This window comes from Schistocerca serialis, chromosome 5, assembly GCF_023864345.2.
Source record: "Schistocerca serialis cubense isolate TAMUIC-IGC-003099 chromosome 5, iqSchSeri2.2, whole genome shotgun sequence".
Lineage (NCBI taxonomy): Eukaryota > Metazoa > Arthropoda > Insecta > Orthoptera > Acrididae > Schistocerca > Schistocerca serialis.
Window position 1 is genome coordinate 240362463 of NC_064642.1, and position 19881 is coordinate 240382343.

General features: G+C 41.3%; 1 protein-coding gene across 1 annotated transcript in view; it reads left to right on the forward strand.

Annotated features, from left to right (window-relative positions):
• LOC126481867 (synaptic vesicle membrane protein VAT-1 homolog) overlaps positions 1-18852 on the forward strand; it is a 37864-nt gene extending 19012 nt beyond the window's left edge. Inside the window, exons 3-5 of the mRNA XM_050105825.1 lie at positions 13456-13530; positions 18343-18534; positions 18622-18852. Coding sequence (XP_049961782.1) covers positions 13456-13530; positions 18343-18534; positions 18622-18852 — 498 coding nt within the window. The remainder of the gene's footprint in view (positions 1-13455; positions 13531-18342; positions 18535-18621) is intronic.
• The last annotated feature ends 1029 nt before the right edge of the window (positions 18853-19881 follow it).

The following is a 19881-nucleotide window of genomic DNA, read 5'->3' on the forward strand; positions in this document are numbered from 1 at the left end:
TGGAGCTGTGAGTGCAGAATCTCGTGGTTTACCGGCTTTGTATGCGTGAAAGTCATCGTGATGTGTCGCTGAAAGCGGTCGTTTTTCGTTGTAATACTTCGCAGACGACTAGTTTACAATAGAATAAGGATTTGGGAAGGTATGTGGTCTATTCTTCACCCATCTTCTTTCTTGGTCTCAATCTTGCCAATCTTCAACTTCTGTTCTTCCTGCTTTTTCTCTGCTTCCTACTTGATTCTTGGTTCTTCTCTGGGCAGGATATGGAAATATTTATTGATAACTAGTCGCTTTGAGTTCTCCTCCTAGTAACGGTTTGATAAATTGTTTGGGTGTGTCATTTTTACTTTGTGGACGTTTTCTTCAGTTTCGTGCATCAGCGTGCTGTTTAATAGCGGTAGTGTGACTTTTACACTTATTTTTTTGCCAGTGGTGGCTTGCCCAAGCGGTCTTCTTGTCAGGACGTTTTTTGCTCGCTCTGCTGTGTGGGGGCGCTCGGAGACCATTCCGGCGTTCGGCGTTCAGTGTCCCGTCGCGTCTCTGCAGGGTTCTGTCACTGTGCGGCTCCGTGTTCTGTCCCAGCAGCAGGGTTCCGCCTAGTGGTTAAATTTATTGCCCACTTCAGTTACACAGGCCTTCTGTTGGTCTCGCTCTCCTTTCCCTTCTCTCGACGCTTCTGCCTTGTAGGAATCGTGTCTTGCTAATTACGTCCTTTTCTTTCTTGATACTTCTCGCATTGCAACTTGTGGGTCGTTGCATCTGGTCTTTGCTGGAGTTTTTACAATGATTCTTACAAAAAGTTTCACTTATAATCATCTAACATATGTCTAGTACCTATATTGTTTTACGCCTTCTTAAAAAGCTTTACAAATTTTGGCACCCTTTCCATGTTACAATTCTAAGATATTTTGAGTCTTAACTTCTACAAGAAATCCTCAAATTCGTTTTTTTTATTTTTTTTGTGTAGTGTCATGGTGTATAGCATTTTAGTATTTCATGCTGTTAGACTATCTACGCTTTACCCCTTCACCTTAATCTATGGTACTATTGGTGTTATTTTTGTTTTTGTTTTTATTGAAACTACTTTCTTTTTCCCACCTTCCTCTCTCTTCATTCTTCTTTCTCCTGACGATCTTATCTGCAACATAATCTTGAAATATTGTGCTGATTATTTACCAATAATAAAATTAATCTTCAAACTTGTACTGAAAGTGTTTAATACTGCCAGTCTTAGGTAAAAATACCTCTGCTTTATCTCGTAAAATACCCTCTAATTCTCTTTTACTGTGTTCCGAAATACCATGAACTTGTTGCAATTTTTCGTCGATTTCTTTATGAACTTCTAACATGAGTTGAGGCGATTCCCCCTTTTGTGCATACAATTCTAATTCTTTGTCCTCTTTATCTCACATCATTCTTAATTGTTTGTTTACAACTGGTATTTCTTCTCATTTTAGCTTTGGCTGAAAGAGAAGTGTGAAATTCCCTAATGTTAAGCTACCTTTCCCCATATCTATCATTGCTCGTCTCTCATTTAAAAAATCTGAACCTGATATCAAATCTACAGTTAGTTCAGGTATAATCACAAAGTTGGCTTCGATCTTGTGACCTTGACACGAAAGAGTTAACCTTGTTTGTCTCGTAACTTCCGCAGCATTGTTTCTAATAGGACCTCTTACTTTAATCTTACGTGTTTTCAGAACTGGTAATTCCTCATTGGCATCACACTGCATGAATAAATTTTCTGAGATCGCAGTCAGTTCACTTCCGCTATCAATTACAATATTGACTGGGATATGCTTTACCATGGCCTTCACAATTGGTTGAATTTGAAAGGGTTGGTTCTGTTCTTCTTCTTCTTGCATCAACGAATCCTCCACTGAATCATACATGAGTCTTTTTAGGAATTTCCCTTGTGAATTCAAACTTTCTGTAGGATAAGCTTCGACTGCTACTTATCTCTCTCTTATTTCCTCTTCTCTATTTCTTCCTTCATTTATGCTTTCTTCAACATCCTCTACTTTTTTCTCATCCTCGCCTATCTTCTCCTTCTTCGTCGCTGCTTCCACATAATCGCATCTAAATGCTCTAATTATCGCATCACAACTTCCTTCATTATATACGTTGGGTTGTGTGCCCACTCGTAACTTATTTTCAACTTCTGTCGACTGCGCATTATCCTCATTGAATTCGCTTTCCCTGGTTTCCATCTCAAATAGCTCTGCAATACTCATTACTTCGCCCTTTCCTCCTACATTCGTTGTGCATGCTTCTGGTAATTCATCTTCCTCGTCAGTATTCTCCCAGTTAATTTCGTCCCAACAAGAGATTGTTATTTTCTTGTCTTCGTTTTCATCTGGTCCCTGTGGATTTCTTTCTTCCTTCTTCTCTTCTCGTGATAAGATTTTTACTTCTCTGTTCAAGGTGCTGGAATTGTCCTGGGTCAATCTGTATTCTCTTTTCTGTATTCTCTTTTCTTGTTCAGCTTGTTGATAGTGGTTTCTTTGTTGATAATTTGTCGGTCTATTGGTTCTCCAGTACCCGTTCCGGTTGTCGTCATTTCCTCTGTAATAGTTGTTGCCGTTCCTGGGTGAATTATAGTTATTGCCATATTCTCTTCTAAATCCATAACCGGTTCTTTGTAGAAATTCTATTGTCATTTCTTGGTGCGAAGTGATCACATGGTTCGCAATTATAGTTTCCTCGTACTGTGTCTTGTGGATTCCACTGCTTTTTGCTTTCGTTTTCACGTGCGCTTCGTCTTTTTCTTGCGTCATCTTCCGAAAATATGAACTCTAGTTCCCTTAGAATACCTTTAAATGCTTCGACGTCATTGCCTCCGCGACCTACTAATGATTGCTGGTATTTCAATGGTACCTTCATCGCGCATAATTTAATCAACTCTCCGTCACTGTATGGCACATCTAAGCATTGATTTTTCTTTGTCATTAATTCGAAAAATTTCACGGCACTCTTCTCTCCTGAATTTTCAAAATATGGGTTCTATAATAATTCGTACTTCACTCTGTTCTGTGCTTCGCTGGACCAATATCGTGAGACAAACTTCTCTCTGAAATCTTCGTACGATCGGCATGTCGCTGCAACATTCTGCATGGTTTCTGCGACTGTTCCTGACATGTGTGCACATATAAAGTCTAATTTGTGTGCTAGCGTCCAGTGTTCTGGTAATCCTACTCGAAACTGATCAATGAAAGTTCGTGGATGTAATGAGTTTCCTTCTCGAAAGTGTTGAAATTTCCTGACTGTGAGGAAATGATCGCTGTCGTACTTCGTCATAGCTCCATATGAAATTCGCGATTCTTCGCCACTTTTGTTTCTGATCATTTCTCCCGTCGTTCTTTCCGGTTGTGGTAGATCCATTGGATATTGTCCACTGTAACTTTCGCCTACCCTTGCGTAGTATCGTTGGAGTGGTACGCAATAATTTTCTTCCATCGGTTGTGAACGTGTAGCTGAATGCATTGCACTGTACTCTTCGCGACCTGGCTTTCCATTGTCACGTATGTTACTTTCCGCCTGTGATTGGAATCGCAAATGCGTAATATCTTCGTTAATTGCTTGTTTTTCCGGTGCTGTTACAGATACGGATGTGGTTTCAGACTCTGTGCTTATTCGATCCTGTTCACTACGCTCTTCAATGGTTTGCAACAACTCTGTTCGCAATTTCTGAAATTGTCGCTTCGTTTGCGCTTCTATTTTGACTATGCGGTTATATCTTTTCAGCGCTGCTTTTGTGATACGTTTGTGTAACACACTGTTTTCAACAATTTCACGCACTGTACCTGCTGCTTGTCTAGTAATTACGTCTACCTGTTTCTCTAGTTTCTTGACTTCTCCCTGGGTGTTGTTACGTAATGTTTTGACCTCGTCCTGAATGTCATTGCGCAATGTTTGTACGTCCGCTTGTACCTTGTCAATGTCTGTTCTCAATTGATTGTAACCTGTTATTAAGTTTCCTATCACTTCTCGAGATTCTTTTGCCTCGTCTCCAATATGACTTGGGTGTAACTGAATTTTTTTGTTTTGTTCTTTAATCGCACGCATTTGTCTCGTGGTTTCTGCATTTTTTTTCGTCATTTCTGCATTCTGAATTTTAATTTGGTTCGCGGTTTCCTTATTTTGTCTTCTCATGGTTTCCGTCATTAATTGTAATAATTCTGCCAGATTGGTGGGTCCTATTGCGTTTTCTTCCGATGTCGTACACTCTGTGTTTTCGCCCAAGTGTTGGCTTGCAACCGATTGCATTGAACTGTGCTGTGACACGTTTCTGCTCGCATTCCTTGTACTCTGTGGTGAGGGAGCTCTGATTACTTGTACTATGGGTTCTACGTATTCAAGACGCAACTTATAATCCTCATCGAATGTCTCTCTACTTTCCTGCTCCTCTGTCGAATGCTGACTTACGTTTTCTATGCCTTGACGTACATTATCCTCGTTATGGTGCGTTATATGTCCTATTTCTCGCGATACTGCATCGTCTGTTGTACTGTCCTCTATTCTCTGTCCATTTTCATGCTGGGTCTCTACCTCAATTCAGTCAAGGTCTCGATCTGCCATTGCTAATCTTTCCGAATCCCTTATTTTCTGTTTTAAAAGCAATTCACGCGCCCTACTTCGCGTCAACATGCGCTCATACGATCTCACGCGGTTCATAAACTTTTTGTTCACACTACTTGACAAACCATTCACTTACTTGTTGGGTCAGAACCAACTTGTCAACGATGTATCCGCCACCTGTGCGCTTGCATTGAGGAGAAAACATAATTCTAACAATTTTTAAAATTCTTAACTTAATAATACTATTGTCTCTGACAGTTTCTTACTATCTATCGCTGCAGCTACTGTTTTCGACTATTTAAAACTTTAGGAAAAAAAATTTACTACGAAAATGTTTCAACAGGATATTTTTCTGACCTAGTTAGGCATGTGGTCGACCTTCAATCATAGCATTTTACCATCCTGGCCGGGTCGCCATTTTCTAAACATTCTGCATGGTGTCTGTTTGTTCTATATCGTGTCTCCCTACCACTTTCACGCAATGACGCTCTGAGCGTGTTTTTTTAGGGAATTGACTAGTTTGAACCTGGGACTTGTTGCTGGTAAGGAGACGTCAGACCACACATGACATGTAGAATTCAGAAGAGTTCAGTGACACTAGCGATGATATAACCAAATACTTAATGATCTCAGCGTCAGCTCCACTGCACTCCCTGTAAAAGAATCTTAATACTAACTAAATTTAGTGGAAGGGGCTCAAGGCTTTCCTATTTTTAGTTAGCTGGTAAAATAACGTCGAAAAAGCAGTTAAGTTTACCATTGGAAATTTTATTCTACTCACAAAACATCGTTTATAAATTGCACTATTGATAAAAGGAAATGTTTTAATACAGGATGGTAAAAACCGACTGCGTTCAACAAAAATGTGAACGAATATTCCCTGAATGGGTTTCCAAGTTCTATAATGGATCGAAGGATGACCTATGCCATATCACATCTATAATCTAGGTTTAAATTAAGTTTCACAAAAGAAAAAAAACTATCAAAATGGTCTACAGTGACCCTCAATTATCTTTAATTACTTATCTAACTTGTCATAAATTACAGTGGCTGATGTGGCTTCTCAATAACTATATAACAGAAAAATCTTCTCGTTTCAGATTTTTACTTCAAGTGGCAAATGTGAACAATATGAGCTTTAATTGATGTTCGACACTAGTATTACGTAATAAGGGGATGTAACAGATGAGACTTCTGCAGTTCTGAGGGAAGCCTTATGCGCTCAAAAATGCGGCATCATGTGCGTTCATTACCTTGTTGGTGTTCGTCAGAGGGTGGCGGCCGGCGCAGCTCCATCCAGCTCGCCCTCTCGGAAGCAACTCCCCTAACTTCTCCTTACTACAATTTACCGAAGTTGGTTTAAAAAGAAAACTATCTGGCTGTGTTTTCATCTGACCAATCAGGGTGTCAATGTTAACCTTAAGCTCCGCCTAGAAAACTTCTGTCTATCCAATGAGAAACGTTATACTTTTCGTGGTGGGGCAATGTTTTTTAAAGTTTGCAACGTAACAGAGACGCGAAAAAGTCTCACGCTAAAACTTGCAGCTGGTGTGGTGCTTTTAGCGTTATCGTAAGATCTATACTGTTCTTCTGGAGGGCTCTATCTTTTAACATGGGCTGGGGGGTGGTCCTAACGTAACAGACACGCGAAAAAGTCTCACGCTAAAACGTGCGGGTGGTGTGGACGTAGCGGTTAGCTGGCGACGTGGGTGTCCGTCCGTCCCTTATCGTAGGGCCTTCTCGTTTAACGTGGTTCTGCTCTCGGCTTCTGTTCTCGTTTCTCCCCTGGCAGCTGCGTCTGTTTCACGGTGAGAAGGTATGACATGCATTTAGGCATTCTTGTGTTAGTCTGTGGTATTCCATTTGCTCACTCGTTACTCGTATTACTTTGGTTAATTTAATGTCACGATTAATTCGGAGCTATGTGACATACTACTGGATTTGCTTATCATGTCAGGGTTTTTATGGAAGGTGTTGGATTTGCCTGACACCTTACAACTGGAAACACGTTGCCTGGTCGGACGAGTCTCGTTTCAAATTGCATCGAGCGGATGGACATGTACGGGTATGGAGACAACCTCATTAATCCATGGACCCTGCATGTTAGTAGGGGACTGTTCAAGCTGGTGGGGATCTGCAATGGTGGGGGGCGTGTTCAGTTGGAATGATGTGGGACTGATGGTACGTCTAGATACGACTCTGACAGGTGACACGTACGTAAGGATCCTGTCTGATCACCTGCATCCATTCATGTCCCTTGTGCATTCCGACGGACTTGGGCAATTCCAGCAGGACAATGCGACACCCCACAGGTCCAGAATTGCTACAGAGTAGCTCCAGGAACACTCATCTGAGCTTAAACACTTACAATGGCCACCAAACTCCCTAGACATGATTATTCTTGAGTTAATCTGGAAGCAACGTGCTGTTCATAAAAGGTCTCCACTCCCTCGTGCACCTACGGATTTATGGACAGCCCTGCAGGATTCATGGTATCAGTTTGCTCCAGCACTACTTCAGACTTTTGTCGAGTCCATGCCACGTCACGTTGCGGCACTTCTCCGTGCTGGCGGGGGCTCTACACGATATTGGTTCAAAAAATTACTCAGAGCACTATGGAACTTAACATCTAAGGTCATCAGTCCCCTAGAACTTAGAACTACTTAAACCTAACTAACCTAAGGACATCACACACATCCATGCCCGAGGCAGGATTCGAACTTGCGACCGTAGCGGTCGCGCGGCTCTAGACTGAAGCGCCTAGAACCGCTCGTTCACTTCGGCCGGCTATTGGTCAGGAGTACGAATTTCTTTGGCTCTTCAGTGTAAGTACTAACAGAAAAAGAAACGCTTAAATACAAAGTAAAACACTGGTGTGCAAAACCTAAGGACGAGAATAACTTCCCTAGGATGTGTCACTGCCAAGTAACATAGCTGGATGAACCTTGGTGGTAAGTGGTTCCCTTTTCGTGCCACACTTACCCACCATATCTTAGATACCATAAAAGGGGAAGCGGGATGGAATCATGGTTGGTAGTCACAATTAATAATTAAGACATTTTATTGAATTTACGACTTTTAAGGAATTTGACAATTTCAAATTGTGGACGAGCCACTAGATAAAGCCTTGCAAATAGGGTTAGAAATCCAACGTACTCAGTACTCAAATAAACAGTCCCTTAAGAGAAAGTTATAACAAACTTAATGTGCCAGGCATTTATAGAAACCTTCATCATAGCAATTATCAGTTACTTCACATAGGCACTTCATCAAACTCCTTAAAATCAGTTACTACATTAGGATGGCCACACTTAACATGCTTTACTAAAATACCCTTATAAACATACTATTTCATTCCGTTAAGGAAGCACTTGTTAAAAGCTCAGTTACAAACTTAATGTTGCCGGGCACTAACACCCCTCGCTTTATTTTCCCTTATTAAGGAAACAGAATTACTGACAAAGTTCAGAAATTCAAAGTCCCATATAGGATTTCCCTCAAAATACATATAATGAAAACAGTTACCAATAAAGGGTGACTTAATGACACTTCAACATTAGTGACAAATTAAGATCCAATTACATAAAATGATACAACCACTTATATAAAAAAACTACAACAGAAACACTGATCCTTAAAAATGAATGTTAACGTGCTCAGGCGTGTTAATAAAAGAGTACTTGAAAGAGCTGTGCAAGGAACTCAGGAGATGCTATGGAATTTAAAGTTTAGCCAGTTGCCAGTCCCTAATATTTAAGGAAACAGGTTCGTATCAGAACAAGTTACATACAATATATATTTATATATCTACTAGTTTAACCCGCCTTGGCGGAAGGAAGATAAATGCTGAACTTTGGAAGGCGGTATGTGATCAACTCCCGGTAGTGGCCAGGTTCTTAAACACTGCCAGGCCCGGATCTCGGATGACATTTCACTCCTTGCCAAGGCGCTGGCGCAATCAAATGTTTTTGCGCGAATCATAAAGACATTCCAATAACTCTGAAAAATAGAAACACTCGGCAGAACCTCTGACTCGATATAAGGGTAAGCGTATAAAGGAAGGCGTTACACTACTGACAAATCCGCAACTTTGACCTTAAGAATTTTACACATTAACAATTGTATTAATAGAGTGCAGACTTTGTAAACGCCAACATAAAATCATTTGATTACAAGAAATACAGAGCACTGGTAAAACTTCTCAGAAAACTTTCAAATAACGACCACCATTTAACTAGTCTAACTGGACTCTTCCACACCATCTTAAATGTCGACTGTGAAGTCTCACCATAATAATAAAATATAAGTACCTCTGAGTGGGTCGGTCAACAAAACACAATTACGACCACTTACTTCGTATCACGTACACAATATGAAGGAGCGGGTTCCACAGCTTCACCGCTTCACTTCATATTTTGTTCCCAGCGAAGTCACAGAACTTGTATCTCCAAGCTGCCTATGTCGCCAAAAAGCCCGACCGATTTCACACCACAACATACAACGGTCATCAGGTTCGTTCGGCAGCCGTTAACACTCGTCTCCCAGCGAAATGTCACGTAATCTCGAAGGTTACCCGTCGAAGGCTAACAACCTAATCCCTTCGCCCGCCAACCAGGAACATAAGACAGGCGAAAAGCAAAGATAGTTTAGCTCAACCACAATGGATCTCAACGATATAGGAACAAAATAACATTGGTGCCAGCTCGCCACGGCTCACTTGGACCATACATAGAAAGAACTGCTACATTACAGCACAGAAGGTAACTTAACAAAATACGGAATGAGACGAACAGCAATGACACTTTTATTCAATGTGACAAATTACACTTACGCCACTGTGATTCATGATGGTCCGCTGGACCTTTTATCAATACAGACGGAAATACAGGGTGTCCGAAAAGTCTTTCCCTGATTACATAAATTGATAACTCAGGTTAGAAGTAAGATACAAATATGAAACTGGTGTCTAATTGTTTACAAACTATCAAAGTTTTTTTCACACATCAGTAAACTTCCACATGAGCACCCTTGGTAGCACGTAGCACATCTAGGCGATATTCAATTTCCGTCCACACATTAGCCAACATCACTGGAGGAATCGATTCAACGACTGTGGTTATCCGTTGCCGCAGGGTTTCAAGATCTGGTACACGTGTTCGGTAGACCTAGTCCTTGACATAACCACACAGAAAGAAGTCTAATGGGGTTATGTCAGGAGAGCGTGGAGGCCAAACCGTTGGCCCATCACGACCAATCCATCGCCCAGGAAAGGTCATATCGAGATAGGCACGGACGTCCAAACCCCAATGAGGCGGTGCACCGCCTTGCTGAAACAAGACATCGGGGTGATACTGAAGCAGCTGAGGAACAGCATGCAGTTGCAACATGACCAGATACACTGAAGATGTGATGGTAGCCTCAGCGAAGAAGAATGGCCCGATAATTCGATCGTGAAATAGCGCGCACCAAACATTCACCCTTGGACTGCCTCTGGTGCACTCCATGACCTCGCCAGGGGGTTGTGAACCCCAAATGCGCACATTATGGCGATACACTACTCCACTGACAAAGAAGGTCGCTTCGTCGGAAAAGGCAATTCGTCTGAGATAACCATCATTGTCCTCAATACGTGATAACATTTCGACCGCAAAGTCATTGGACAACAAGGCCTGAACGATTTGCACTTTGTATACACGAAACAATAAACGCTTGTCTAAAATGTCATGGAGAGAGCTTTTTGGCATCTGTAATTCACGTGAGGCCCTGCGCACCGATTTCTTCGGAGTTCGCAGAAAAGACTGCCTTACAGCTTCCACCCTGTCTGCTGAGGTTCTTGGTCGACCAGACCTCGGAAGGTCAGCAACCGATCCTGTGTTCTTGAACTTCTAATACCAGGCTTTAATGCTCTTGACATCAGGTGGATTCCTTCCAAATGTTGTCTGGAAGTGTCTCTGCACTGTGGTTGGTGATAATGTCCCTCGGTACCACAGGACACACTGTGCCATCTCTTGATTGGTTAACATGGCTTCTTGGGCACTGCACTTCATCCACTACTTACGTACTGCGAACCTAAAAAAGAACTTTGATAGTTGTAAAAAATTCGACACTAGTTTCATATTTGTATCTTACTTCTAGCCTGAGTTATCAATTTGTGTAATCAGGGAAAGTCTTTTCGGACACCCTGTATTTGCTCCACAGCGAGCTCCCTTCCTGGTCAGAAGGTTGGTAAGAAGTTCTTGGGTTAGGGTGTTCAATTCCTCCACCAATGCGGTTGGCAGTTGCTGGATGGTCGTTGATGCACGTGGGTGTGCTGAAATACGTCTCCCTAACGTAATCCACACGTGTCCAGTCGGATCTCAATCGGGATAACTGGCAGGTCAGCCCAATCACTGATTATCCTCTTGTTCCAAAAGCTCCTCCACTTGCGCTATTCAATCCGGTTGCACAATTTCCCCCTTAAAAATAAAGTCGGGACCGAATGCACCCCTGAAAAGACGCACAAGGTGGAGGAGTACAGTGACACAATAACGTTGCCCGGTAAGCCTACCGTGTTCAAACACAAGGAGGTCAACACATACATGCAACATATGCCTCTCCACACCATAACACCTTGATCACAACAATAATCACGTTCGACAGTGTTGGATGCACCCGCATGACGAGACGTGGGAACATGTAATGCACCCAGGAACAGTGTCGAACTTGACCTTTTCGGTGGTCCCGCTACACAAGAATTTCAAAAGTGCCATTTACTAAATCCGCTATTTACACATTTATTGCGCAAAGAATAAAATCTTTAAACCATCAAATACCTCCAGTTGAGTCCTGCTGTGACTTATCACAGGCATTTGAGTGCTCTAATCATAATATTCTTTAGAGAATTTAAGTTTTTCTGGAATATGTGACCTAGCAAATAACTGGCTTAGGCCTTCCTTAAAAATAAAATGCGGAAAGTTACCGTAGGCTGTTTGAGTAACACAAAATAGGGTTGCTACCTCACCTGAATGTGGAGAAATTACAATGGGAGATCCAAAGAGTTTCATCATTCGCACACTACTATTCTTGCTTTATGTTAATGATCTGAATGAGTGGGCAGAATTAGCCCTATTTGCTGATGAATCAAACACTGTTGCCAAGCCGAGCAAAGAAGCATCAACAGAGAAAATAGTAAATGAAGTATTTGTGTAGGTTACTGACTGGTTTGCACAAATAGGCTAACTCTAAGCTCATCTAATTTTTGAACAGTCAGGAATGTCCCACTTCCTATTAACCTAGTATACTTAAAAGGAAAAGTAAACACGATAGAAAGTAGTAACTTCTTAGATGTGCACATATTTGTGTAGGTTACTGACTGGTTTGCACAAATAGGCTAACTCTAAGCTCATCTAATTTTTGAACAGTCGGAAATGTCCCACTTCCTATTAACCTAGTATACTTAAAAGGAAAAGTAAACACGATAGAAAGTAGTAAGTTCTTAGATGTGCACATATTTGTGTAGGTTACTGACTGGTTTGCACAAATAGGCTGACTCTAAGCTCATTTAATTTTTGAACAGTCGGAAATGTTCCACTTAAAAGGAAAAGTAAACATGATAGAAACTAGTAAGACCTTAGATGTGCACACTGGTTTAAATTTGAAGTGGAGAACCATTTACTGTAGTAGAATGCTAATACGTTTAGGTTCAGCTATTTCTGATAGAAGAATAATTGCGAAATTTGGGAAATTAGAAGTCAGTCATTTTTCATGTTTTCGTTCACGATATATTGTGGGATATTATTCTGGAGTAACTATGAGTACATTTAGACAAGAAGTATCCATTAAACAAAAGAAAAGTAATTAGAATTATAACTGTGGTTCACACAACAATTTCTGTAGACAGTTGGGAATACTAACTACAGTACATTTATCACTTATGAAATCTGTTATCAACAAAACATTTGAGTTTGATGGTAACAGAGATATTGAAACGTACAGCACTAGAAGAAAATTGATCTGCGTTTTAACTTTGGCGCAGAACGGAGTAAAATATGCAGCTATACAACTTTGAAAATCTAGCAATGAAAATAAAATATCTTACTCATAGGGGAAACTTTTCCAAATTTAGATGAAAGACATTTCTCCTTAACAGTTACTTCTATAACAGAGAGGAATTCTTGAATAGGAGTAATTAATAATTTTTCCAGAAAAAATCTGTAAATGGCTAGCAACTAGCCATATAAATATTCTTTTACGTTTTTCAAGGTAAATAATAAGAAGGATTCGTATTCCGTACTTCATGTTATTGATGGTAACGTTGCCATTGGATTAAAGTTTAGTTTCTCATTTCAAAACTGTTGAAAATGAGTGCGCTAAATCTGTACAGACGTTCATCAGATTTCAGTGAGTTTTCTTTATCAATAAAATACTCAGACAAAAGTGTTTTATACCGACAGGGTATTCCACCTGATCCACTTCAACGAAATACGCACTCAACTCTGTAAATTTAAAAATCTGAATAAAAGAAAACATCTGCGCCACATATACCAAAAAAATAAAAACATAATTTATTATAAATGTACAATAATTTGAGCAACAACTCTACACCTGCCCCTCTAAACCTAGCAAAGGTCGTTTTTAAAGTAGTAGACTACAATATAGTCTACTGAAACAGTTCAGACAATTAACGAAATGGCAGGTTAAATGAGCTCCAGCATGAAAACAGCTTTAGTGGCTCACCCTGTTGCTTTTGGAGTTAAAGATCATCATCGGTCATGTATGCGTGGTGTGTGTGTATATGTGTGTGTGTGTGTGTGTGTGTGTGTGTGTGTGTGTGTTTGTTGTCTGGGGAGGGGGTTTTGTGTTTGTAAATTTGTTTTCCGATGATAGTTTTTTTATCCACAGATACGGGCTACGAGTGCTACTCGTTCGGTACTGTCTGTTACCTTGAGTGGACATGGCGACTTCGACAAAGTCAAGGTAAGTACTTGCATCACCTCCAGAATTCATTTCCGATCCGTACGAAATAAATTCAGCGTGATTTCTGAGTTCAAGTTCACTAAAAAGTAATCTAACTCAAAGATGCCTCACACTAATTTTGATGATTTTCCATTTTCACTCATCGCGTCTTAACCTGCCGCAACCTCGCCGTTCTTGCACATTTTCTAATATTGAGCCACCAAAGAGACGCTATGGCTTGTCAGTCACTCATTCGCCTTCCTGTATGTACTGTCCCCCTCCTTTTTTTTTTTTTTTTTTTTTTTTTTTTTTTGTTACTGAGGTCGTAAGTACTTTCTCCTATCCAATCTTTCCCTTGCTGCATTTGTTTCTTACCTGTCTGTTCTAACAATATCTAACTTAGCTATCTCCGTTAATCACTTAGCAATCCACAGTGTTTGTTCGCCGTAAAAAGTCAATGCTTCACTTCCACAAGCCAAAACTGTTATACGCAGTGATGGTTAACTCACCTTTTCAACGCAGCGGGGCATTCTGATTCACCGAAAGCACTTCAGCCCATTTTCACTCTTCTGTTAATTTACTTCCCTGTAGAACCAGCCATTGTCTACAACAGCATCAAATACTAATTGATCTGTGTTAATGGTGGTTCAGCTCCGTCAGGGTGGATTAAATTACTTGAAGGAATATAGGAAGAAGGGCACATTATTTTTACTGGTTGCTGTATTTCTTCAAGTAATCGCGTTAAATATAGTGAATCGTCAGCTTGTTCCGTAATTTGCTATTTAATTTGCTCCACTTTTTTCAAATATATTCGTTTTACGCTGAGGTGAAAAAAGTCATGGGTTACCTCCTAGTATCGTGTCAGACTTCCGTTTGCTCGGCGTACTGCAGCAACTCGATGTGGCAAGGACCCAACACGTCGCTGGAAGTACCATCCAGAAATTTTGGGCCATGCTATCCTTACAGCTGTCCACAATTGCGAAATTATTGCAGGTGCAGGATTTTGTGCACGAAGTGACCTCTCGGTTCGGACGTAATGAACTTTCTAGACCCTGAGGAGCTCATCTGCAGAAGTCAGCACGGTTTTAGGAAACAGCGGTCATGCGAGACACAGCTGGCCCTCTTTGTGCATGACATACAACAGGCTCTAGATACTGGCTCCCAGGTTGATGCCATATTCCTCGACTTTGGAAAGGCGTTCAACTTAGTCCCGCACAGTCGCTTGCTCCAAAAAGTTCGCGCTTACGGTCTATCCGATGACATATGCGGTTGGATAGAAGGTTTTATAACACACAGAGAGCAGTACGTCGTCCTGAATGAGGAGACTTCAACAAAAACAAGCGTAACATCAGGTGTGCTCCAGGGCAGCGTAATAGGTCCGCTGCTTTTTACGTGATTTGTGTATTTACTCATACATACACGATATGGTTGATGGTATTGACAGCGTCATTAGACTGTTTGCCGATGTTGCTGTAGTCTACAGAAAAGTAGTATCACACGAGAGCTGTGAACAAATCAATGAGGATTTGCAGAAAATAAATGCGTGGTGTAATGACTGGCAGTTATCTCTCGATGTTAGTAAGTGTAACCTTTTGCGTATAACAAAGCGTAAATTCCCATTAATGTACGAGTACAAAATAAAGTGCCCAGTCTTTGGAAGCGGTTACATCCGTCAAGTATCTGGGCGTGACTATTCGAAATGATCTCAAATGGAACGATCAGATTACACAAGTAAAGGGGAAGGCGGACTCTAGATTGCGGTTTGTTGGTAGAATCCTGAAGCGATGCAGTCCTTCAACAAAGGAAATAGCTTACAATACTTCAGTTCGTCCAGTCTTATAGTATTGTTCGTCTGTATGGGATCCTTAACAGTTGGGTCTGATTCAAGTTATTGAGAAGCTCCAAAGAAGAGCGGCAAGATTCGTGACTGGTACATTTAGCCATCGCGAGAGCGTTACAAATCTCATAGAAAGTATGAAGTGGGACACGCTTGCAGAAAGACGACGCGCTAAACGGAAGGGGCTGTTCACTAAATTCCAGAATGCAATCTTCGCCGAGAATGTAGAGCATATATTATTACCACCAACTTTCATATCGCGCAGTGATCACCATTCAGAGATAAGAGAAATTAGAGCTCGTACTGGGAGTTCAGACAGTCGTTTTTCCCTCGCGCGATCCGCGAGTGGAACAGAGGGGGGAGGAGGATATGACTTTGGTGCGAATGGTGCCCTCCGCCACACACCGCTTGGTGGCTAGCGGAGTATATTAGTAGATGTAGATGTAGATGAAGAATTATGGGCTGTTGGTGTGGCGGATTGTCATCCACAAAAATGAACTCCATGAATGGGTGCAAATGGTCTCTAAGTAGCCGAGCATAGGCAATGGTCGGTTCAGTTGGATCAAACGACCCAGTTCACTTCACGTTAACACCTCCCACACCATTATGGAGCTACGTGGTGCACAATGTCTTGTTGATAATTTGGGTCCATGGCTTCGTGGAATCTGCGCCACAATCGAACCCCATCACCAGCTCTCACCAACTGATATCAGGACTCATCTAAACACGTCACGGTTTTCCAGTCGTCTTTGGTTCAACCTATATGGTCACGATCCCAGGAAGGGCTATGCAGGCTACATCGTGCTGTTAGCAAAGGCACTCGAGTCGGCCGTCTGCTGCCATTTCCAGGTAACGCCACATTTATCCGTACTGTCCTAACGGATACGTTAGGATCCCGCCTTGATTTCGGCGGTTATTTCACACAGTGTTGCTTGTCTGTCAGCACTGACAACTCTACGCAAACGTCGCTGCCTACGGTAGTTATGTGAAGACCGTTGACCACTGCGTTCCATTTCCGAGTTCAAAGTCTGTTAATTGCCATCGTGCGGCCATAATCACGTCGGAACCATTTTCGTATGAATCGCCAGAGTAGATATGACAGCTCCAACAATGCACTGCTCTTTTATACCTTATGTACACGATACTACCGCCATCTTCTTATGTGCATATTGCTACCCCTGACTTTTGTCACCTCAGTGTACACTGTTTTAGAATGTATTTCATGAATACTTCCAGATGTGGTCTATATAATCTTTGGACACACTGTTGAAGTTTGTCTGCGCTAGAAACAGACAACGCAGTTTCAAAAGAGCCGTAGGTGGTTCACTTGTTGTCCACTAACACATATTCTGTCTTCATTTTTCTCATTTTAATAACTAGAAAACTTCCTATAGGGTCGCCTTGAACTGTTTGAATTATGAAATCCTCATGCCTAGCTCCTTTAGTCCTTAATTTCACACTGTTCTCATGGAACGACATCGGCACCTTTCAGTACTGGTTGAATCCATGACTTCTTTCTTGAGAGCAGTTACTAATGGTATGGTTCATATAGAATCGAGATTTCCTCGTTCTATAATGTCATTTAGAACTTGCAAGTGGACAGTTATGCTATACTCTTTCTTAAATCTAGCCTACTTGTTTTCCTGATTAACATTTTTTTTTTTTTTTCCTATGGACTTGTCAACACTTTAAGTGTCTGTCTTGTACCGTGCGGATACTGGGCAGATATATTTCGCAGGTAATTTATGCCTTATTACTTATCTTGTGATGAAGCATAATTCCAAAGTTCTATCAATTTTCGAGATCTGCCTTCTCACGCCAACGTTCTGTAAGTAACTTTGTTATTTCATTTCGTATAACTTTTGTTCTGTCTTCAGTCATTCTTCCTGGAATACCATCGTCTCTCGATGGCTTTCTTTTCAGCACTTCGAATAACTTAATACAACTCTCTGGAACTGATTCCGGAATTATTTTATTTTCACTATGATTATCTGAGTTTGCGATTCATCTCTTGAAAGCCAGAACCTTCAACGAAACGGTGGGGTGTTTATACAATTTCATCTTCATTGTTACTTATTGTGCCATTTGCCATTTATGTTGATGAAATGTGGCGTCTACTCAACATAAATGTTTGTTTTGGCTCTTCATATTTTAATTTTTTTCAGTTGTTTCTTTTGCCAGTTCTCCATTGTATCGTCTCAGTACTATGGAAGGAGACTTTTCCGATGTACCTTATTCATTAACAATTACTTGCTGAGTAAACTTTGACGAAGGATTAGTAAGTACTTGCGATATCAAGCTAATGTGCAGTCTTCAGGCCGGTCTTTTCTTCCATACTTCTGTTCCTACCTTTCCACCCGTCTAATTTCTTTTACCAGCGTTATATGAACTAAGAGCTCTTGTTGCATGTGTTAACTATAAGAGAAAACTAAAACGTTAGAACTGCTTAATCACTATAACTGCACGTTGATTTTGCTCTGGAACCTGTTCTAAAACCAGAAAAGAGTATCAAAAATATTATTTATTTGTACATTACTGTCACTAATCATAAATATTAATTCTCTCTTGTGATTTCCCCAAATCACTTCAGACAAATGTTGGGATGGTTCCTTTGAAAGCGAACGGCCGACTTCCTTCCCATTGCTCCGGTGCCCCAAATGAACCAACCAACGAATGTGTTGGTTGGTTAGCAGTATGAGCCCCTGTCTGCCAATCCATTCTGCGAAAACAGCACTTCAATAGTGCTTTCCCTTTCCTCAATACTAGTGGTGATTTTAGGTGATTCACCCTGTATATTGTCCATAATCTGCTTACTAAACAAGAATGCATAGACTTCATTTTGGTAATGATGGTTATCCAGTAGTATTCGACAGTATGTCCTTTGTTTCGCTATCAGGCTTATTCCAGTTCAAAAAATATTTGTCACTTCTTCCATGAACTTAGCAAGAGAGCAAAACCTCTCTTGTGAGAGTATTTATGTCTGTTTTTTCTCGCAGTTTGAGAAGGCACCATTACCAGTGAGGCTGAAGGCGGACCTTATCGAAGTGGAGGTCTTCTACTGCGGCATGAATTTCACAGACAACTACTTGCGCCTGGGAATCGTCAGAAGCACAGATTTCCCAGTCATAATGGGTAGCGAATGTACTGGGGTCGTGAGGCGTGTGGGATGTGCAGTCACCAATTTTGAGGTAGGCCAGGTGTAGACAGAAGCATTGGTGGTCAATTTTTCTCGCAGCACGCTGGAACGTGCATGGTATTATTGTGTTTTTGCTCAGATTGGACAGCCGGTGCTGTGCCTGCGGATGCAGGGCGGCCTGTTCCGGCGGCTGGTGCACGTACGGCCGAGGAACTGCTTCCCGCTGCCGTCCACCGTCAGCCTCGTCAACGCTGCGGGTCTCGGCTTCAACTCCCTGCTGGCGTACCTCTGCCTCTTCTGGTCCGGCCGCCTCAGGGAGAATCAGACCCTGTTCATGCAGTCCATAGGAGGTGGGCACGCGGAATATTAGACATTTTACAATTATATTGTGGACCTTAGGGTAAACTCTATCCTTTACCTGGGTTCCTTTTTGCAGACAGACTTGTGATTACGCGTTCCGTGTCTACTTAAATTCGAAACCGTCAACTTTATAGCACCTGAAACAGCCTATTTCGAAGTTAACGCATATTCTTCCTATTTTAGCGCAAAAATCCCAAAAGGTACCTACTTATTTAACGCAACCTAGAATTCTTGTATTTTCAAAAGGTTGGATTTGATTACAATAATAGAAGGTGGGAGGACAGATGCCGATATTTAGAAAAAAAATATATATCTGTAGTTAATACAACCCTCGCCAACTGCTTGTTTCGCAAGCTTTGAACTGAGCTTAGATTAAAAAAAAAAAAAAAACCTACGTCGGGGGAGAGTAAAAAATTCCTAGTTGTTGGGTGCTATGCACCCGCCAAACTAAACTAGTATGTAGTGTACCGATGTAGATAAAATGTAACATGTTCATTGTTCGTCATACATTCATGGTCCAATGCGCGAATTGTTCAACGGAAGGAAACGCCGAAAATAGGACCTATGATCTGCAGCATACATACTTAGCGGAAAAATCCAGCTTCCCAGGTTGCAACATTCCTGTGCAACATATGCCGAAAGTGAATTACGCTCCTGTCACAGCCACTAAAGCACTACAGAAGTAGTAAACCCTTTATACACCCGCCCACTTTGGTACCTCTGTTAAGAGCAAAATTTCCTGACCGCACACCATCTCCACAATAATAGTGACGTGTAAAGTAGGGAAGTAACTTTACAAAAATCATGAAAAAGCAACATGTAATAATAGTTACTAAACAAATACTTTGTCACATTTTGACTTAAAAGCCAATGTAAATGTTGGCGAATGACGCAACCAATCACGACTACATTTTAAACGTTTTATTTTAGTACCACAACCGGTTTCGAGCTACCATTCAACTGTTCAGAGGGCTAATATTTTTATTTGTTTTTTACCGACGGTATGCCGTTTGCTCCCACAGAAAGTTTCAGTAGACGG